Source organism: Pseudopodoces humilis, chromosome 1 (assembly GCF_049639895.1).
Source record: "Pseudopodoces humilis isolate 2021_Gansu_Grassland_sample_001 chromosome 1, ASM4963989v1, whole genome shotgun sequence".
Lineage (NCBI taxonomy): Eukaryota > Metazoa > Chordata > Aves > Passeriformes > Paridae > Pseudopodoces > Pseudopodoces humilis.
Genome location: NC_142200.1, coordinates 126,512,910 through 126,533,652, shown reverse-complemented (window position 1 = coordinate 126,533,652; position 20,743 = coordinate 126,512,910). Strand labels below are relative to the sequence as shown.

Genomic DNA, 20,743 nt, shown 5'->3' with positions numbered 1-20,743 from the left:
AATAGGAAATGGCAGATTCCTTTTCATATGCCCATTGTTACTTTCTTGTTTTCTTGTCCAAACGTAACTACCATCATGTCCACATCATGGACAGCTAGGGTCCTGCAAGTTCAGGGCTAAAGACATGTGATCTAAGAAGACACATCTGTTTCTTCACTGGATTGTTTGTTGGGCTTAAGAGATTATATCGGCTCCAGATACAGTCAAATCAACAATTTTCCATCTTCTGTTTTTCCTCAGTGACCCAAGCACTCTTTTATTTGTTAGTGTCAAGAACCTACTGACTGCCAAAATACACATACTCTTGAGGTGGCTTGAGAAAACCTTAAATTCCAGGGATCCATTGATTCCTTTCACAATATCAGAGCTTCAAGGTTTTTGGCTACCCTAAAACATACCAGCCTATCAACACTCTCCCATTTACAGCTTTCACTATCCAAATCTTATAGTGAGAGGCTATGTCCTCAAAGATTTGCAAGCCTATTTGTGACAGAAATCAGTCAGCCAGATCTCTGAGGTGGTATTGTGTAGATATTTTCTTTTCATAGTGTGCTCTTGAGGAAAGCTCAGAAATCATATTTCATTAAAATTAAACAAAATAGTCTATTTAACTTTTTTACTTAGGAGGAAGTGCAAAGAATCAAGGAGAGGCAGTAGGAAGGAAAGATTTATATACAGCACTCATCTTGCTTTCTGATTATTCTTGTAGCCAGCCATCTCTGTCCACAGCTGTCTTCCGACTTGGGCGTAATTTTTCTCCTCTGTTTTTAAAGGTGAAGATAAAGATTATTTCCCATTTCTCCCCATTCTTCAACATTCCAGTATAAGACACAAATATTTGTAATATGTGTATATTTACCAGACTAGTTACCTGCATGATTTTTCATCTATGGAGTTAAATTCCTAATTGCTGTTACTCCTACAAGGAAAAGGGGGCATTTCTAGACAAATGGGTTTATTTTTTTAGAGATGAAACACCTCTTCAGACTCCAAAGTTTCTTGCAACTTGATGCTCGAGTTGCGCCTTTGATCAAGAGTTTGGTGTCCCAGTTCTCTAAATGTAGCTCATCTGTGTAAGTAATGCAGTTGTATTATGGCTCTGTTCTTCTGGATATATTCAACATACAGACCCTTTTGGAAATGTTGAGCTGTTTGTCTGTTGTTTAAAGATAAAAGTATTCAGCCATTTCTGAGTAGCAGTTCTCCAAGTATGGGTAACGAGCTGTGGCAGAACTTTATATGAAGCCTTAAAGATAGATTGTTCTTCTGTGAGTGCTACCAGAAACAGCACAAAGAGTTCACAGCCTGCAGCAGAGCTCTATGCAATCCTCTTCACAAAGCACTGTCATCTCTGACACTGTGAAGAGTGATGTGAAGTGATTCTCTGCCACAGAGTTGCTTTGCAAGAGTACCAGTGATATATTTAACTTCTTGGAAATAACCAGAGTGCATGTACTTGTAAGTTGTCACTCAGAGGTTAGTTTCCAGCTGATGTATGAATTCCATGTGCATTCATTCTCCTTACTTACCCTTCAGGTTTTTAAAAATTGTATCTCTAGCTGAGTTAAAAATGAAATGGGGCCGTGCATGGCCTTATATTCCAGTGGGATTTGAGCCTAAGGGAACAAATTATCCAGTTTTAAGGTAGTGTCTGTACCTGTTGTGTGAATTTGCACATAGTCTAAACTTCTGAGACAATGTTTATAGAGGTAAGTACTCTCTTTCATGTAGAAGTTTCCCAGGAGGAATGAATAAGTAGAGGAATCCTGAAATGAAATTCTCTGGTTTCTTGTTAAGGAGCAGGTCAGATGGATAATGGCTTTAGTTGCATTTGACATTTAAAATATGTAACTTTTGATTAGACATCTTTGCAGCAGACAGCAGGAAAGATAATTCCATCTGCCTGAAGGAATCTGTGATAATTTTGCCTGCGAGGAAGTGCTATTAAATGTATTAAATAAGGATTTTGAAATGAACAGTGCATTTTGAATGCCAGTTGTTTGTGAAGGTTCTTTACTTTTATGATGAATTATCACTAAAAGGTTTTGTTCAGGTTTAAGATCAAACAAATTAAACTGTAGGCTTCAAAGCCCCCAGTTTAAACCAGTTATAGGTTAGAAGATGCTACAAATTGTCATTCTGACTACTTTTATTTGCATCAGATATTACAGTGCTTGTGTGTAACTGAGGAAATTCAGTAAATAAACTTAGCCTGTTGTCATATTCAGGTTGGTGAATAGGGCAGATACTTTGGAGTAAGTACTTGATAAGCAGAAAGAGGCTTTAATGCTCATACTTCAAGGAAAAGTATTCCCATATGCCTGTAAAATCCTCCAGAGAGGATAAAAATATCCATGATTCACTTTGTGTGAAGATTTGAACAGTTATGATAACTCATTCTCGCTTCACCTGAACTTCTCTCCAGCAGATTGCCAAACTGAGGCAGCAGCTTCAGCGCAGTAAGCAGAGCAGTCGTCACAACAAAGAGAAGGAACGTCAGTCACCTCTCCATGGCAACCATATAGCAATCAGTCAGACTCAGGTAAGTGGGTAGTTCCTTGTATTAACAGCCTCCCACCTTATCTGGGTTGGCTGAATAGCCTGCTGAGCCTTCCCATCTCTCTTGTGTTTGTTCTCTTGTGTGGTACACTGAAATGCTTAACAGTCTGACACTGCTGTACCTTCACTGGAGTTTATCTGATGGTCGTCATATAATAAAAGAAGGGTTGCACCAGGATAGCAACTAAATGTATGATGATGCTGTAAAAGTTGTGGGCATGGCCAAATAAGGCTGTGCTTCTAGGAATGCATACTTGCTTCCAAGACTAATTTTTTGTGGTAAACTTTCAAAAGCTCCTCTGGAAGATATGTGCTTATCAGTTTTGAAACCTAATTAAAAAATAAAAACAGAGAAATAGAAAATAAAGGTGCAGTGGATGATGCCCAAATCAGTCATGATCTAGTCATTAAAACCTGTCAGCAAAATTGAAACACAGTTACAGTTCTAAAGCTCAGGTGAGGTTCAGCCAGTATCTTCATAAATCTTAAGGCACTTGTAGAAGGCATTTAACCATGGCTTATTTGTGAGTGTAGATATTTGAGTCCTGATTATATTTTACCTATAGTAGTAGATCCTTAACTTGGATTCCCTGTTACCAAAAGTTCAGTCTTGAAACATCTGAAATGTTGGTTCTGTCCCAGTAATTCCCAAGTACATTTTTGGCTTTCTGGTGTTCTATAGCAGCTAGTTACAGTGGCTGTTGAGCTGTGATGGCTGATTCCTTACATTCCTTCTGTGGGGATAAAACCATGTGGTCATAACCTAATGCACAAGGACAGTAGGAATTTGGTGCTCTTCCTGAACCTGTTAGCGTTTATAACAAAGCATCCTACTACATTTTGCATAGAAAAGGGTTTTGCTTTACATCTCAAAGTAGGCTGTTGCAAGTACCTGTGCCATTATAGTCACACAGAAGACAGTCTTTGGCATAGATTGAAACCCACATAGGACATTTGCTGTGAGGAAACACTCTTTAGTGCTTGGAGCTCACCTTGTCATTGCTCATGTAACATTTTGGTTTCTCAGGAAGATGTTCTCTGATAAAGCCATTTTGCAGGCAGTATGTTTTGGCAGTCAGAGAATGCTTGCAGGCAAATCACTTGCACCTTGGGAGCTGCACAATCTGCAAGATTCCCTTGATAAGGATTCAAAAAAAAAAGTTTACATTTTGTCTTAAGCATCCTGTTATTCTGTGAGCAGAACACACTGATTGACATGTGAGCACTTAATGGCTGTCAGTGTAGCTGCTGCCAAGGTGAAGCTTTTAAGGTTGACAGTGCAAGATTTGTGTGCACTCTTCTGAATGTTTCCTGTTGGTGACAGAGCTCCACTCAACAGGCTTTTCTGAAAATCATATTTGTACTCATTTACACACTTGTTTCTTAAACTCAAGATGATTTATCTTAAGACCTTTGGCATAAAGTTCTGAAAAGCTATAAGCTAATGAAATTAAGGGTTCAGAATGAATGTTTTATTTTTCATTTGCTAAAGCCAACCAAAAGAGAGTAAAAGTGCATTGAGTGAATATTTCAGTTGAGTCATTAAGCTTTAGGAATGTAATGAAATGCCTTTTTGATCCCAGTTAAAACATTGAGCATCAGGGCCCCATGTACTCCCCATTCCCCCTGTGGTCTAAACTGTAGTTTGTGCCTCTGGAAAGTACATACACCTGTCTACTTACTACCAAGCAAAGTCATAGAATGATTTGGTTATACAACTCTTCTTTGAGTTAAGTGGAGATGATTTTTTTGGCTTTTGATTTATGTATGCATTTATTTTTATTTAAATTCACTAAGTAAAAAATCTCTTCTAGATGGCAAAATTAATACACAGCTTCTTACTTAGTAATGTTTTTAGTTTTGGTCTCAGACCTCTGCCTTTATTCTGTTTTCCATCTTTAAATCATGTTGCTGTCTACCTTCTAGGCTTGCATTTCCAGATCTGTCCCTATGCCACTGTCAAACATTTCAGTGCCAAAATCAACTGCTTCACGTGTGCCGTGTAATGTAGAAGGAATAAGCCCTGAACTGGAAAAAGTATTCATTAAGGAGAACAGTGGAAAAGAAGAAGTTTCCAAGGTAAGCATACAGTAACATGTTTATGGTTGTTATCTCTTTGTAATCTATAAACATAAGGAAAACCTTCCTCTTGAGGAACCTCCCTTGTGGCTGAAATTACAAATAATTTTCTTCAAAGAACTGTTTGAAAACCTTTTTTCAGTGTTTTAGCATGGTGGAGGTTTTTTTGTTTTTCTTTTTTATTTTTAAAGGGCTTCTGGCCAAACCTACTTTGTTTAGAGTGCCCTTTCTGTAGAGAACGTGAAAGTTTTTGTGAGAAATACAAGTGTTAGAACATTCAGATGCTTCAGGCTGCATTAATAAGTAATTAGAGATGGGAGATTGTTATATTTGCTTCATTTTGCACTCTTTTTCTTGAGCAAGATGGAAGTTCCCAATGCTATGCTCTTTTTTGGTTGTAATGGTTTTTTTTCCATACAATGAATGTGGACCATTTTACTGCCACCAAACCTCTGTGATCTGTCATGGGAGATCTCTGTATGGGAAATACTGCCAAATGGGGCAGCTTTGCTTTGGAGCATTGGACTTCTCATTGAAGACTTGAGTGCTTAGATGACGCTTAAAATATGAAATACGTAGTTTTCAGCCACTGTTTCTAAATAGCCAGTGAAAATTTTCTGCTGTGGAATAAAGTACTCCAGGGTTTTTTCTAATCTTCTCCAAGATGCAGGTACTTTTCTCATGAATGGTTATGTAATAGCAATTCAGTATATGAGTCAAGGTATAAAACTTCCATCAGAGGTTTAGGATTCTGAAACCTTTTATTTGCAGTTCTTTGTATCAGTAGTAAACTTAAAAAGTTTTGGGGTAGTCTTGGCTTCTCCAGACACCTAGTTGTGTGGACAAAACAGTCTTAAGAATGAAATACTGTCATAGTAGTTTTATGCTAAGTTTTCTTATCCCTTTGGAAGAGGTGTGTATTGTACCAGGGGAATAAGGAAAAGAAAACAAAGAAACATGCAAACTGAAAGCCCAGCTCAATAAGCCGTATTGCAGCATCTCCAAAAGACAGTACAAAGAAGTGTGTGTTGTAGTGGCACCACTGATGTTGCTATGGCTAGAGTTGTAATCTTCTCTAGTTGAAGGATATTTCATTTATCTATCAGAAAAATCATCCTTGTAAATGTTGTCCTTGGGTTTTAACAGCTTATTGCTTGGGATGCAGAGCTCCCCTGTGTTACTGAATGTACTGACACTGATCCAGCAAAACAGTTAAGCACATACTTAAGTGCATTGTTGGATTTGGGCCAGAGGTGCTCGTCAGTTTACGCAACCAAGGCAATAGTGAACCCTTCCTGCAAACATTCAGCTGGCAAGAGCTTCAGACACAAAAGAAAGTCATAAATCAGACATTGCCCTTGAAGTCAAGTCCATCTTTGTGGGCAGAGGATTGTTTCCTGCTATGTAACTGTTAATTTCTGTTACGTCTGGTCTTGTGGGACCTGGAGTGGGACTCCTAGCGCTCTCTTTGAGAATACAAAGTCTTAGTTTGCTTATGGAGGATCAGAACAAGATGATAATTTACTCAGTCTCACTGCAGATGAACTTTCTCCTAATACAACTATTTAGCTGTGTTTTAGCCTGGGGAAGTGGGGGAAGCTAGGTTAAAGGCTAGGAATTACTGAACAAAAGATTATACAGAGGAAATCAAACTTCGCTGGTTCCACTGCTAGTGAACCTGTTTGTTTTTCTTTCCGTTTTCTGCCATTCTTTCTTGCTGTAACATTTTGTATTTTAGAAACTATTTTAAAAGCACAGCAAAGATAGTTTGTTGCTTTAGAATATGTCTTCTATCTTAATTCATGCTGATTTAGTTCTGTTACTTCTTTGAATTTTTTTTTAATCTTGTTTTAACATCCTAATGATGATTAAAATTTTAGTAATGAAAGAAATAAACCCAAACCACTTGTGTATTGTCACGTTATTTTTTGTGTTTCATAAAGATAACTGAGGATTAGGAATGTCTTTGTGTCATTATCTTTTAAAAATCCAATTGACTGTAAAGTTTACAGAGATTGCATAGTAGTCAAAATATTTAAAATTCATTCATTAATATTCATTCTTTGCAGTTTAGCCATAGCTGTACTTTTACAAAAAATTCATCTTGCTTAATTACCTGAAGGTGTTTTGTTTTTGCTTTCATAAAGCTAACTTGTCCTTTTTGAGTCACTTCTTAATCCCCTCTTTCTATTCAAATTTATTAATAAACTTTTAATTCATGTTCTAATGCATCTATTCAAAATTCTTGGATATATTTTCCTTCCTTCCTTCTTTTATAACTTGCTGATTTAACTCTGACAAGGTGTGATGGTGTGTCTCTGTTCTCACCATAACTTGTAAGGTGAAATCAGCTTTTTGTGAAGTTGTTGCAGGCTTTTGTTCTTTGTCCTGTTGTGATTCCATAACAACCATTGGTGACTGAGGTACAATAAGATGGACTTTTTGTAGGGATTAGAGGATAAGAGGTGTTCCCTCTTACGGCATACAATAGTGGAAGTCATGAAAAGTGCCCTGTAGCAGAGCACAGACACGTTCGTAGGCCTCCTGTTAGGAAAAACTTTCTACTGGAACTATCAAGTATACAGAAGTAATTAGAAATACAGAAATTTTGATGGACTATCACACAGCATAAGTAAACTGATTACTGTGCTCCTTGTTTGATTTCTAATACTTCTGGAAGGAGATGGCAAGGTGGTTTTATGTACCTCTCTGGAAACCTAATCCTGTAGTAAAATGACTTATTTTGCACAGGTGCAGAGGATCATTACTTAAATCTTCATAGCCTTCTTCTGTAAACTGTTTTTTTCCCAAGTGTTCCTTCCTATGATACCTTGTGGGTTTTGCACTTGCACCTTATCCTATGCATTGATGGCTTCATTGATGCCAACAGGAAGAAGCACTTTCCTACACTGGCCTTTGTGTTCCAGTCCAGGGTAAAGTTTTTAAATCAATAGCATTCAAATGCTTTTGCTCTCAAGAAGTTTCCTCCCATACAGATGTACAGCTTGTGAGGACACTCCCATTGATAATATTATTATAGACTGGTAGCATTCCTGATTCTAAGTAGAGTTTGTTGGGTTTTTTTCCCAGCAAAAAAAGATTGATGCTGAAAACAGATTGGTGGATGTTAACAGTCTATTAAAGAAATGCATTCTTGTCGTCAAATGGAGCATTTTCATACCTTTGCTGGGAGATTAGAGCAGCATATAACTGTGTCCAAGAACACACATCCCATAGGGATGGACAAGTGTCCTGTCAGAATGTGTTTGGCATAGGGTTAATACATGACTGGACCTACTTGAAAAAACTCAAGAAATAGCATATAGAATGCAGTAATTTCTAGTTGTTTTGCATGCACTGGGCATTATGGAAACTAATAGGTGTACCAAATTAGTTACCCTATCTCTTATCTTGTAAGGTTGTGAGAACTTCAGTTTTGGAATAGTTCAGACATGACTCATGGAAAGTAACTTCAAAAGTGATTTTTTTACATTGGTCAGGTTTGAGACATAAAGTTTTTAACAAGTTAAATACTTCTAGTTGATATTTTCATGGGATTTTTGCAGTTTGTCAGCACTGAGGGAAAGACAAATACAAAAGCACAGTAATCTGAGATACTAACTGGCATTTTCTATGCCTTAAATGTTACTGCACTTGTAGAGAATGATAAATATTTAGCTTTTCCTGCTTGTGTGTGTATTTAGATATGTGTCTAAAAATATGGATTACTTTTGTACCTCAGGCTTTAGTTCAGGGGAGTTGAAATATGTCATGTGGGATATACTTCCTGACTGTCTGATACTACAGTGTTCCTCCAGGTGTGGAAGAACATCTGTGTTATCCTGGAGTCTTTAATTATGTGATCACTTACTGTTTTTTTTTTCCCCTCCCTGGAATCCTTGTTTTGCCTGTTATGTAGCCCATGGTGTATGCCCTTAATGAGCAGCTGTTTGGTGTTTTTCTTTTCTCCTCCTTTGTGTCCTTATGCTTACTGTTACACTTTGCATTGAAGTTAGAAATATGATTTTTTTCCTGAGATTTTACTCTTTTATAATAGGATTGTGTCTGAAATTTTGTTCACTTTGCATCACAGTTATGTGAGAAGAAAGATACTATTTACAATTTGTGGATGGGGAAACACAAATCCATCAGGGTTCTGTAGCTTAGTTCTTCAGGTAACTCAAGATATTGCATTCCATTTTAGGAGTTTAGAATGCATCTCCTGTAGTCTTTCTGCATCTGTTATTGCAGAGGACTTTTGCAAATCAGACCTGTATAAACTGGGCATCAAGAGGAGATTCTATAAAGGACAGAGGTTGGTTCAGTTGATCCCCTGACGTCTCACAGAATTTTTGTGGCAGAGAGGGAAATAAAAATGCTGTTTTGCATGGCATTTTTTTTTGATGGGGGTTTGGTTGTTCTTTTTTTTTGTGGGGTGTTTGGTTTTTTTTCTTTATTGGTTTGATTATGATAATTATGAGACTGCTTTCTTTCTACAGCTTCAGTCTTGTTTTCTCTCTTCTGTCTGTGTAACAAATGCTACAATGCTGCAGGTCTGCCTTGTGCACTGAATGAGTCAGGGCCTGTTGGAGGTGATGGGAATAGAACACCAAGTCATGTTGTAACACAAAGACAATGTGAACTGAGCTGTTGGAACAGACCACACAGTTGTGCCCAAACCTTACAGCATTTCATGGAGCAACTGTAATGTTCTCTTTATAGTGTGTTTCTTTGCTCTTATTTGAAATATGAAATGGTATTAACTGGAAGGCTCATAAGAAGAAAATTATCTTCCTGCTCTGCTATGTCTGCCTCTTTGTGTAATGTGTGGTGGTTTTCTGGATAGACTGTTGCTGAAAAGGGGAGAATGTGATACTCAGCCATTAGGTGTCATGTCCTCGTTGCTAGCAAAAGCGTTGGGTTGAATTTTAGGCTCTGGAACAAGCTGTTACAGTTTTGGAATATATGCGGAAGAGAGGCAATAAAATAAAAATGTTCGCTTGAAGTGAGAAGGAAAAAGACATTAATTTTTTGTAGCTAGAACATTTAAGCTGTTCTCTGTGGTTTGGATGCAGTTCTCGTTGAAGTGAGAATAAAAATTGTTTAAATCTTGCTGACATTTTTTCCCCTTCGCTTCTAAGCAAGACTCCAGTTCCCACTTGATTTCTTACATTTAAAGCAGCACTGTCTTTATTAAAAAACCTACTTTTCCATTGGGAAGGACAAGTAAATAGAGCGTGCCAATCTACTGCTGTGAACACGTCTATGCAGTATGTTGCAGAATGGGATACAGGATCACCCTGGCCAGTGCCAGCTAGGGTGACACGGGCAAGCGGAGCTTACTAACTTTGGCCCAAGACAAAGCTTGTGAGCCTTGTTACAAGCCTCTGTGTGCATCATCTATGGAAGGATGGAATGTAGGGGTGCGCTGGAGAATTGCAACTTACTGGCAAAACCTGGATGGTTTCCTTTTATAATTGTAATTCAGTTGGTTGTTATGGCAATAGTATGCCATTGTATTTGACATTTTCTACTTTCGCTTTTATCCAAATGTGATCTCTGTCGGGGTACTTGTTTTTGTTTTATAATAGCAGTGACCTTTATTGAAAATTGTACTAAATATAATTAGTGAGGGAAGTTTGCTTTTTTAAACTATTGCAAAAACCATAAAAACATAACACTGGCATGTGTTAAAGTGTGGATGTTAACTTTGCATTGGGGCACATTGCCCCAGTACTCCGTGTAATTAATGTATGCTGTATCCATTGTACACTGCATTATTTTCTTGTGTGAGATTTTCCTGTTCTTTCAAAAATGCCAAGTTTGTTCTTTTTAAGGCCTTTGCTTATGATTGCTACAGGCTGACATTGCTTGTGAGTTTGATCTTTTCTCTGTAACAGGAATTGCTTGTTTCTCTTGCAGCCTCTGGATATCCCTGACGGTCGAAGGGCACCCTTACCTGCTCACTATCGTAGTAGTAGTACCCGAAGCATTGACACTCAGACTCCGTCTGTCCAGGAGCGCAGCAGCAGCTGCAGCAGTCACTCACCATGTGTCTCTCCCTTTTGCCCTCCTGAATCTCAGGATGGGAGCCCCTGTTCAACAGAAGATTTGCTCTATGACCGTGATAAAGGTGAGAGTAGAGTGGCCTGCCTTTACCTATGGGAGGCATGTGATGTCATGCTTTTACAACTACCTTCATTTTACTCATTACATCAATTTTTGTTTTTGTTTGATAGCTGTGGAGGGATTGAGGATTTATCTGAAAATTGGTTTTGTTTGTTTACATATCTTTTTCCCTCTTGTTTGTGAAACTTCACAAACATCTTCCATAAATACGTCAGAGGAGCACAGCAAAGAGTTAACTATTTATGAAGATTCTAATGTGAAGAATTCAGACTGTAACATGTTTACATTTTAAGAAAGGTTTCAGGAAGGTTTGTGGTGGACTCTATCGTAGGTGGGTTGCTTGCTGTTCAAAATGGTGATGAAGTTTTGGACTGCTAAGAGCTCTGCTTCTGAACTCTTACATTCCACTTGAAGCTATTTGGTGAGAAGCTCAGTTACCTGTTTGAACAACCTAGTGGAGGGTAATTACTTCTCTGTGTATGCTGCATAACAGCTCAACAGTTCTAAATAATTTATGCATTTATCAATGTCCTGCATTTTTTTCAAAGTCTGTAAAATGTTGTTTAGTTTTGTAGTGGGAGTACAACTGGAGTTTCAGTAATTCAGAGTTACTGACATACTATGGAGTACAAGACTATAAACACCATTGTAAAAAAGACTGTTTTTTTTTTAAACTGTTTAGTAATAAAACTGCCCTTGTGCTTCTGGTCAGCTGGCTGAAACATGGACTTCAGTATGGAGGATGTAGGATTTGGGTAAATCATGCAAGCCAAGAGGAGTCAGTTTCACAGAGGAAATTAAGATTTCTAAGATTTAGCATATATTTACCAGTGAGCTAAAGATAATAGTGTTTTGTGGATATAAGTAAGGTTAAGTGTTTTTTTGTAAATACTATCTGTTTATTAATAGTTAAAGTAATTTGGGAATAGGATTGGGAAAGTGTGCAGGAGAAATACTAGCTTTTCTTGTTGCCTGGAAAGTATTTTTCCCCATCTTGGATTTAAAAGGAAAGAGTGGAAAACAAATCCATCTGCCCAAATCCTAAGCTGGGGGTGGGTGTGTGCAAGTGTGTAAGTTAACCACATTAAAGTAAAAGTCTTAGCTCAATGTAATACTTGGCTATGCTCCAAAAATAACAGTGGTATTAGCTTGCCCCCACCATACTCCTCTTTCTTATACTATGCATATGAATTTTAATATGTTGTCAAGACTTAATCACTGTAGAAACATCTACTAAAGTATTAGAATGCAAAAAAATATCTTGACAGGTAAATTGGTTTATATATGTCCTGATAACAAATACAAGTTAAAAAGCAAGGAAATTAATAATTCTTTTTGCAGTCAGTACTCTGTTATCACAATAATGGGACTTTACTGGCAGTAGCAAGTGAAGACAGTTTGAAATAGTGCATCTAGCCTTTGTAATGCTTTCCAAGGCTTTTTATCTCCTCCCTTGGATTTTTTGAACAGCTGACTGGAGTGAAATTTATGAGTAGATACTTATTTGTGGATTTTGGTTTTAGGACTGGATTTAATGCTAGGCTTGTATCAGAAGTCTTCTCCAGGAGAAGTGTGTAGGCAATGATGATAAACAGTTTTTTAAACCATAATAATGGCATTTAAAAATTTAGTTTAAGATATATAATACTGTGCATAGGAAAGATAAAAGCTTGAACTTCTCATCACAACTTAATTCTTCAAGGGCAAGGTGAAAAGTAGGAAAACATGTAGTAGTTTTCTGAGAGAAAGTAACTTGTTCGGAGTTTATAAAAGTATAGTCAGAAGGTTGCTTTTTGCTCTCATATCATCTAGGTACTACAAAGCCAGAACATTGTTCTGAATGTTACTTCAAAATAATTTAATTATAGATAAATGAGGGATATAGGCAGAAATTACAACATAATAGCAAGTTTTAGGGACAGTTTATTACATTTGTTGTGGCTTTCGATTGCTCTACACAATAAAAACTTGGGAAGGTTTTCACGCCTTCCTTTTAAAGGCTTTTGTGAGCTAGAATAAAACCAACGTCATTTTTTTGTGAGGCCTTTGAAGTTTGGAAATATGCATTCTGTAACCAAATGTAGATGTTTTGATGATGTTTTCTTGTGACTTTTCTAAAGGTTTAATTTTCCTCTTGATGGAAATAACTTGGCTTTACCATTATAAAGTGGAGTTATCAGTGTTATTAATGGTTGTGGGGTGTGTTGCTGAATAGTAAAGGAAGGTTAGTTTGACTGAGAGACATAAGCAGTGAGAGGAGCCAATGCTCTGTACAGACACAGCACTGCTTTATGTTTGTAAAGCATCTTTTGCTTTTGGTGCAAAGCTGTGCTTTGGCCTGAGGCCCTCCCAACTGCCCTTTGGACTCCATCAACTGTTGGGTTTACCTTTCTGCAAGAAGCTGTTAAATAATTGAATTTTTCAAATGCATGTGAAAGATAATTTTCAGAAAAGACCCACAATATTGCTCTGAACAGAGCAGTGATACTACACAGTATTGGTTAGAGCAGACAAGGAAGAGTTGGGAAAGAACGTATTTTCATGGCGCCTGGCTTTATGATTTTGTATTAAAACTACTGGTTTCCCTAGATCTGTTTTGTGATACTCTGGTCCATGAAACTGTAATTCAGTAGCCTCCATAGCATCCTCAGCAGCTGTGACTGAGGTGAAATTCAAAGGCATCTGAAGGTATAAGCAGATGAAATCTCGGAGGAGTTTCTTTCTACAAATACAGATTGTATACCCTGTTCTTCAGGGATTTTTATTAGGTGCATTTACACAGCATTTAGTAGTCCCACTGTTGCTAGCAGGCTCTTACATGCTTGTTAAATTCTGGGCATCTGATTCTTTAAAGGAAAGTTGTTAGTGAAGTCTTTGGATAGTCTTATTAGTTATTTTTGAACCTATCAAAAGTAATCCCAAGGCTCACTGGCAGTTTCTTGTTTAAGTATAGTCACTCAAAAAACTGTTTCATGGATTGTTTTTTAGTTAGCCTCTTTTGTTCTAATATGTGCAAGCCATAAGTTCTGGTATTAAAGTTAAAATAGTATTTTTTGTGGTTTAATGACAAGCTTAAAGTGTTTTCTAGATAACAGAGTATCTGTGTTTTAATACATGTCCAGAAGTTGATGTGGTAAGGCTCCATATTGTCTGCTGTGCATTTGTGGCAGCAAAACTCCCTTTAAAGATTCCATGATCAGTCACTGTCAGTGGGATGGAATGGGATGGGTGGGCTGGGACGTGCCACAGGGCACCCCTTGCTGGTGGGATGTGAGGGCTCGGGGGCCTCAGAGGGCGGCAGAGGCGCATGTCAAACCCCTGGAGAGCACACATGGGTTTGCTGTGTCGTCAGGGACTAACGACAGGATAGTTTAGCACTGCACAGCTTACAGGATGCACCAGTGGAAACTGGCTTAAGCTGTGAATTCCACCTCTTGCCACTTTAACTCATGGCCTGTGTTCCCAGTCCCTTCGCCCAAAACCCGGCTTGTATGTGCGAATCTCACAACCACACGTGTTCTTCAAATAGTGTGTGCTGTGTGTTTGGTCAAAATGAAAATCTAACAACTTCGTAAGCTTTAAAAGAAGGGAGGGTAGAGAGAGATACTTGTTCAGCAGCTGTCTTATGTAGAAAGTTTCAGCCAGGCAGGGCTAACTAAACCAAAAAACTTGATTGAAAGCTGAACTGGCTAGTAGACAAGACTCTTAAATCTTCCAAGAACTGACTTTGAATTCTGTTTGATTCTTCCGTTGGATGTACTGCCATGTTTTTCCACTATTTGGTGGAATGAACAGTAGTATATTTTATGTCTCTTTTTTAAATAGAAACTTGGATCTTCAGTTTTAAATATTAGAAAGAGGAAACAAACTGTCTGAGTTCTGTTAATGATTTCTGTGTTTGGAATGAGTGGTGTGTGCCAACAGTGGAAACATGCCAGCAGGACCATCATGCTCCCAACTTGGCAAATATCTGTATCGTCTCTAAGCATTTTCTGCCTTCGTAGCTAACACCAAAATTTCTGTAAATAGAAGTTCTGTATTCACTGTACAGCAGGAAAGAGCTGAATAATCAATGTGCTACTGAGGTTCACTTCAACTTTTCTTTTAATCTCATATCTTTCATAATAAATCTTCAAAGGGAAGTGTGACATTTGAGTTGATTTGTTTCTTGTTGTAAGAGGAAGCAGAGATGTTTCAAAACATCTAATGATTAGCCTTTGTACTTGAGTCATGATAATATAATAGTTTTTGTGTCTTTGCAAGCTGTTAAAGACAAATCTGTCCACTTTGGTGAGGTTAGATCATAGTGCTTGAAGCTTGGGTAGCTGAAAAGGCAACACACATGCACAATAGGAAAGTAAACAAAGATTATAAACTTGAGTTTAAAATAATGTACCCCACATTAGTGGAAAGACTTCAAAAGAGCTGAAGCAAGAGCAGGTATTTCTCTCCAGTTAAGGTGCATTTCTAAGTTGGTGGGTCCTTGTTAATTTTGCTATTTCATTTTTTAATTGTAATCCTAAACAGGGAATAGGGAACCAGTAATACTACCCTGGGAGAGTTGTTGCTCTTTGAAAAGATAGAAGCCACTGCAGAAAGCTAATTGTCTGTGAATAACTATTTCTGTACCTGCTTTATTTCCTTAATGCATTTACTATCATGTTGTCAGCATGACTGTTTAAAGTTAACCTTTTCATAGTATTAATATTTCAAACTTCTGTGCTTCTGTCATTACCAGACTTGAGCCTTCTCTCATAATTCCTGAGAAGAACAAATAAATCTGCCTATTGCCTTTTGTCCTAGATCTTCACACCTTTAATTCTAAGTGTGTCTGGAGTTATGAAGAATATCTGTATCATATAGCCAGTAGTGATGAGAAAATTAAACTGTAGAAGTTTCATTCTAGATACTAAAATGACATACTAAATACTAAAAACACAACTGTGAAGCAAGACAAGACATTGCAATGATGAGGTAGCAGTACCTGTGTTACAGATGTGATTTATTTCATTGCAACTTCTGAGCTGTTTGTGAGACTAATGAGGTCAATATTCCAGTGAAGAATAATGTTTTAAAATAAGATACAAGCTGTATACACACATCTTTAATAACACTGTTTATACAGTGAGAAGGTGTTTTATCATTACCACTCATAATTCTTCTGCATGTATTATGCATATTACCTTGTTCATTTATGTTTTTTGAACTATGTAATAAAGAATGTATTTGTTTCCAGGATCACAGCTCTGCTTTGTTCCAATTGCAGTGTTCTGGATAAAAATATCCTCCTGTTACGTGTTGTTATACAATAGATTGCTGCTGCACCGAAGCTGTTACTCAGAAGAAATGTGCTATACAAGGGTGTTAGAAGTAGCCTGCAATAAAGGAAGCGTTGTGGTAGAAGCAAACCAGCGTAGTGGCTAAATTGTGAAAAAAGGCATCTTGTTTGGAAATCGAATTTAATTAAAAAGCACTCTCAATCTCTAGTAATATAACTGCTTTAAATTTTCAGACAGTGGGAGTAGCTCACCGTTGCCCAAGTATGCCTCATCTCCCAAACCAAACAACAGCTACATGTTCAAACGAGAGCCCCCAGAGGGATGTGAGCGAGTGAAGGTCTTTGAGGAAATGTCGTAAGTAATGCCTTTTATATCAGCTGGTATCTGCAAAGCAGTAAACCTGTTTACTGAGCCTATTCAACTGCAGATGAATAAACTATTCCAGCTGATGGGTTTTTCAGGAGCAAACTATTCTTATAGTTTGTGCAGAAGAGAAGTTCAAGTGTTTATATTGGTGTGAAGAGAAAATGGAGTCTTTTACCTCTTTGTGCATTTATGAAAGGCAACAAAAATCCAAGCAGGAAAGATAAGGTACATTAATTTCCTAAGCATTTATATAAACTTCTTTCCATGTATTTTTTTAACATTTTAAGTTTTCATGGCTTAAGCAAAAACTCCCCTTGTCATAATTATCAGTTTCAAGCATAGGTTGCATTTTGATGTGTATAAAACACAGAAGATGGAATGAAACATGTGAAGTGTTCGTAGATAGTAGTATGCTTATGGCATAGATTTTGCTCAATATTTTTACTGAGCAAGAAATTGGAATTTAAACTCTTGGACATCACGTCTTTTTCCTCTAGACCCAGCAGTATTTGAGCACAGCACATGCCGTTGAGGTTGCATGCTAAGCTCCTGTGGATGAAAGAATTAAGGAGGGGACATTTCTTGCTCAGCATTCATTGCCTGCTGGGTGGTAAAGGGAGAAATGTTGGGTTGTGGAAAAAGCCTCCAGACAAATTATGGAATATGGGAAATGAGAGGTCTGTTTTATGGAGGTCCTGAAAGGAATTTAAAATGACTAAATATATTGTTGCTGCATCGCTTATCAAAGAAGAATTTGTGCCACTCTAAATTAACCATGGCATTTTCTCATGTGCATATGTACTACAGATTTTTCGTGCTGGAAGGTGCATGTTTGTCCAGTAATTACCAAGTCATTTTTTGTGATGGTACTATTTTTAATGCTGTGGATCAGTTAGCTGACTACCAATATGGAAGATGTTTGCCCCTCTGTCCAATTAATCCCATTCCTTGTCATTCACATTTTAGCAATGTATAGAACCACAAAGCTCATGATGTGAAAAACATCTCAGCTGGCCAGATACATAATCTTTTTTCTCGTTGTAGGTCTCGTCAGCCTGTCTCAGCCCCTCTCTTTTCATGTCCTGACAAAAACAAGGTTAATTTCATCCCAACCGGATCAGCTTTCTGTCCTGTAAAACTTCTGGGCCCCCTCCTTCCTGCTTCAGACCTGACGCTGAAGAACTCTCCAAACTCTGGTCAAAGCACAGGTTTGAGCACCCTGACTGTTGAGCAGCTTTCGTCTCGGGTCTCTTTCTCATCTCTGTCAGATGACACCAGCACAATGGACTCCCCAGAGATCCCGGTACAGCAACCGTCCCAGCAGCAGCAGCCGCTTTTGCAGGAAATTCAGACTGAAGACCATTCCTCTCCTCAGAGCTACGTGTTAATCTAGAGCAAGGTGGAGCAGGCCTCTGCCCCGAGACAAGGAGTGAGGAGATCCTGGTTCAGATACATCTGCATGAGGTGGCAACCTTTCAGAACACCACAGAATACTTAGCAGCATTCAAAAAAAAATCTCAACACTGTTCTTGGCAGGGACAGAATCCATATTCAGCATTTTTTTGTGAGAAAGCAGTAATGCCTGCAGAGTCCATATTACATTAAGCGTTTTAAGTGGAGACTATGCATTTCATAGTACGTTTGACCCGATTAGTACTGTGTCCTGTGTTCTGTTTCAAATTCTACAGTATAAATAAGCTCTCTCAATATATATAAAAAAATCTTGCCTGTCTGAATAGAAAATGTCTTGCTGTGTTGTGTCCTATGGAAAATACTGTACTTCAGGATTATGTTTACAATTGATCCAGGTGTTTATGTTTCTAACTTCTGTAATACACACAATGCAAAAAAAAAAAAAAAAAAAAATGGCCACAGCAGTTGCACAGTGCCCACCCTATGGCCTAGCTTCAGGTACTTCTCTTGAAGTGTAAACTCAGGTAACTTGGAATGTATATCATATTGGAATATAAAATATTTTACAGCTACAAAGCTAAAGAGGGAACATCACTCTTTTGCCTTTCTTTGTTTTATGCATTATATTTCCTCATTACATTCCACTTTCTTGGAATAAGTGCATTCAGATCCAGGTGAATGATGACCCTGGACATGGGTGAACATGAGGAGAACCAGCAAATCTGTGATGTATATCACTTTGTCATGTGCTTACAAGTAAAACAACTGTTGCATTTACTGTCATTTCAATAGATGTAAAATTGTGGCATTTAAAGGTTTCAGGTGTTGCTCAGTTAATGACTGTTAAACTGTTGCAAATAAAGTGTTCAGTACTAGGCTGTACATGAGAAACATTCCACGTTGTGTGTGAGAGGATTTTGAAAGACAAAAATGTTTTTGTTAAAGGACAGAAATTCTTTCAGGTTTTGGGGGGGGGGGGGGGGTGTGGGGTGGTGATTGGGGATTTCCTCTCATGGTTTTTGTTGGCAATTAAGGATGTGAAATGCTACTGCTACCGTCTAAAAGTCAAATTAATGTTTAGTTTCTCTTTTGGAAATGTTCATTCATTTTCTGATTGGAAATAGATTTTCAGATTTTGTTGAGCAGTGTTAGATGAGCAGTGTTTTATTTATGTAGTGAGTAATTGTGTTTGGATGAAAGTCCAGAAGTAGCAAGTGGGTGTTCTAAGAGGGGTGGGGAAAACAATAGTTTTAAGTTCATGTTACTTAAAGCTTCTCCCATAACTTTCAGTTATGTAAGCTGTGTGTGTAAAAGTGTGCTTTTCCCCCTCCTTAAGTGTGAATAAAAGAAAAATCCATGTAAAATAATCCTGGTTTTGCAGGCTGGACACTTTCTCAAAATAGTACATGGCAGGATTGGGTTTGTGGTGCTCTTCTGTTGTACTAGAAAAAGAGGAGCATTGCTTTCAGAGATAATTTCCTGTGATACAAAGAGGACCCCAAAGGCAAAATAAACTTGATGTTCTTGCTCCATTGCTTTCAGCTCGGCGGAACTACGTTTATGCTGTCTGCTCCTAAGAGAATAAGGTTCACCTTTTCCAGGAATTGAAGAGATTAGTAGCCTGCAGCTACTAGGAGCATTGAAACATGCTCTTTTATGGTTTTTTTCTGCTTTTGAAGATGAGATTGGAGGGGGATGAGAGTGAGCCACCAGTAACTACTCACTAGATACGTGCTTTTTTTGGAGATAAAGCATTGCTTCCTTTTTATTACTGAGTTTTTGTTAATGCTGTCTTACAAGGTGGAATTCACAACCTATAAAGCATCCACTGTTTTTTGACTCCCCTTGCAGAAAATGTAGGAGAGAGGTCTGTCTCTAACCATTTTCATGTGAAAAGCTTCCTGAAACACAACAGCCATCTTTTACCCTACTAATCTCAGGCCTAGGTGAAAACACTATATATTTTATAGACTGAAGATAAAGGGGAGAAAATATTCGTGATGTAAGTATCAATTCCTTTTAATATTTTTCTTTCTAGACTAACATTGCAATATGATGACCTTTTTATGCTCTGGTTATGTCCAGATAAGAAATTGTAGTCTCAGTTATTGTAGGTTACCAGGGGATATGATGAGTGGTTTTTAGATCAGTGCTGAACTCTGTACGATATTTGCAATGCCATTACATGTTCTTTATATTTTTTCCATGAGAAACTAAATATTAATTAAAATGCACATTTGTTCTTAGCAGAATTGAAGGTTTTGAACCAAATGTGTTAAAGCTAATGCTTTGCCATGTAAATTTCCCAGCAGTTGTTTATCTCAATTGTATTCTACATCCAGCTGTAGAAATTTGTCAAATATTGTTTAAAGTTTTGTACATAGTTGTACTGTTATTTCTAGCCACTGTGCTGAACAGTATTCGAGTTATCACACAATATTGCTTTACACAAGGAAATGTGTGGCTTTTGTTTTGTAATTTTTTCGGTATAGAAGTTCCTGTGTCTTATTTAAATAAAAATTATAGTTAAAAAAAAAAAAAAAGTGGTGGGGACAACACACAAAAGCAGTGGTTCATTTATTTGTTTTGGAAACTGTGCATGAAACACCATAGAAGGAGATTAAATTTTAATATTGTTCCAAATTTACATCTAGAATAATGCCAACCATGTATGACTAGTGTGCTATGTCTTCTAGAACAAGATAATCTCTTATCTCTTGATTCTTTGCATAATGCTGTACTCACAAGCGGGGAAAAACCCTAAAAATAGCTGAATGTTTAAATATGCTTTAAATAGCATACTCTGTTTCTACATAGCACAGAAAAAAAAGTCAGTTAAGAATTATTTGAAATTGTGTATCTGCTGCTTTGTTTGTGGTATGGCTAATTTCAAGTTATCTGTTGAAAATTATGAAAGC

The 20,743-nt window shown here is 37.5% G+C and overlaps 1 protein-coding gene across 1 annotated transcript in view; it reads left to right on the top strand.

The window, feature by feature from the left end:
* GLCCI1 (glucocorticoid induced 1) overlaps window positions 1-20,376 on the top strand; it is a 53,303-nt gene extending 32,927 nt beyond the window's left edge. The window contains exons 4-8 of the mRNA XM_005518827.3: window positions 2,426-2,542; window positions 4,486-4,638; window positions 10,561-10,771; window positions 16,280-16,400; window positions 17,457-20,376. Coding sequence (XP_005518884.2) covers window positions 2,426-2,542; window positions 4,486-4,638; window positions 10,561-10,771; window positions 16,280-16,400; window positions 17,457-17,805 — 951 coding nt within the window. The 3' untranslated portion in view covers window positions 17,806-20,376. The remainder of the gene's footprint in view (window positions 1-2,425; window positions 2,543-4,485; window positions 4,639-10,560; window positions 10,772-16,279; window positions 16,401-17,456) is intronic.
* The last annotated feature ends 367 nt before the right edge of the window (window positions 20,377-20,743 follow it).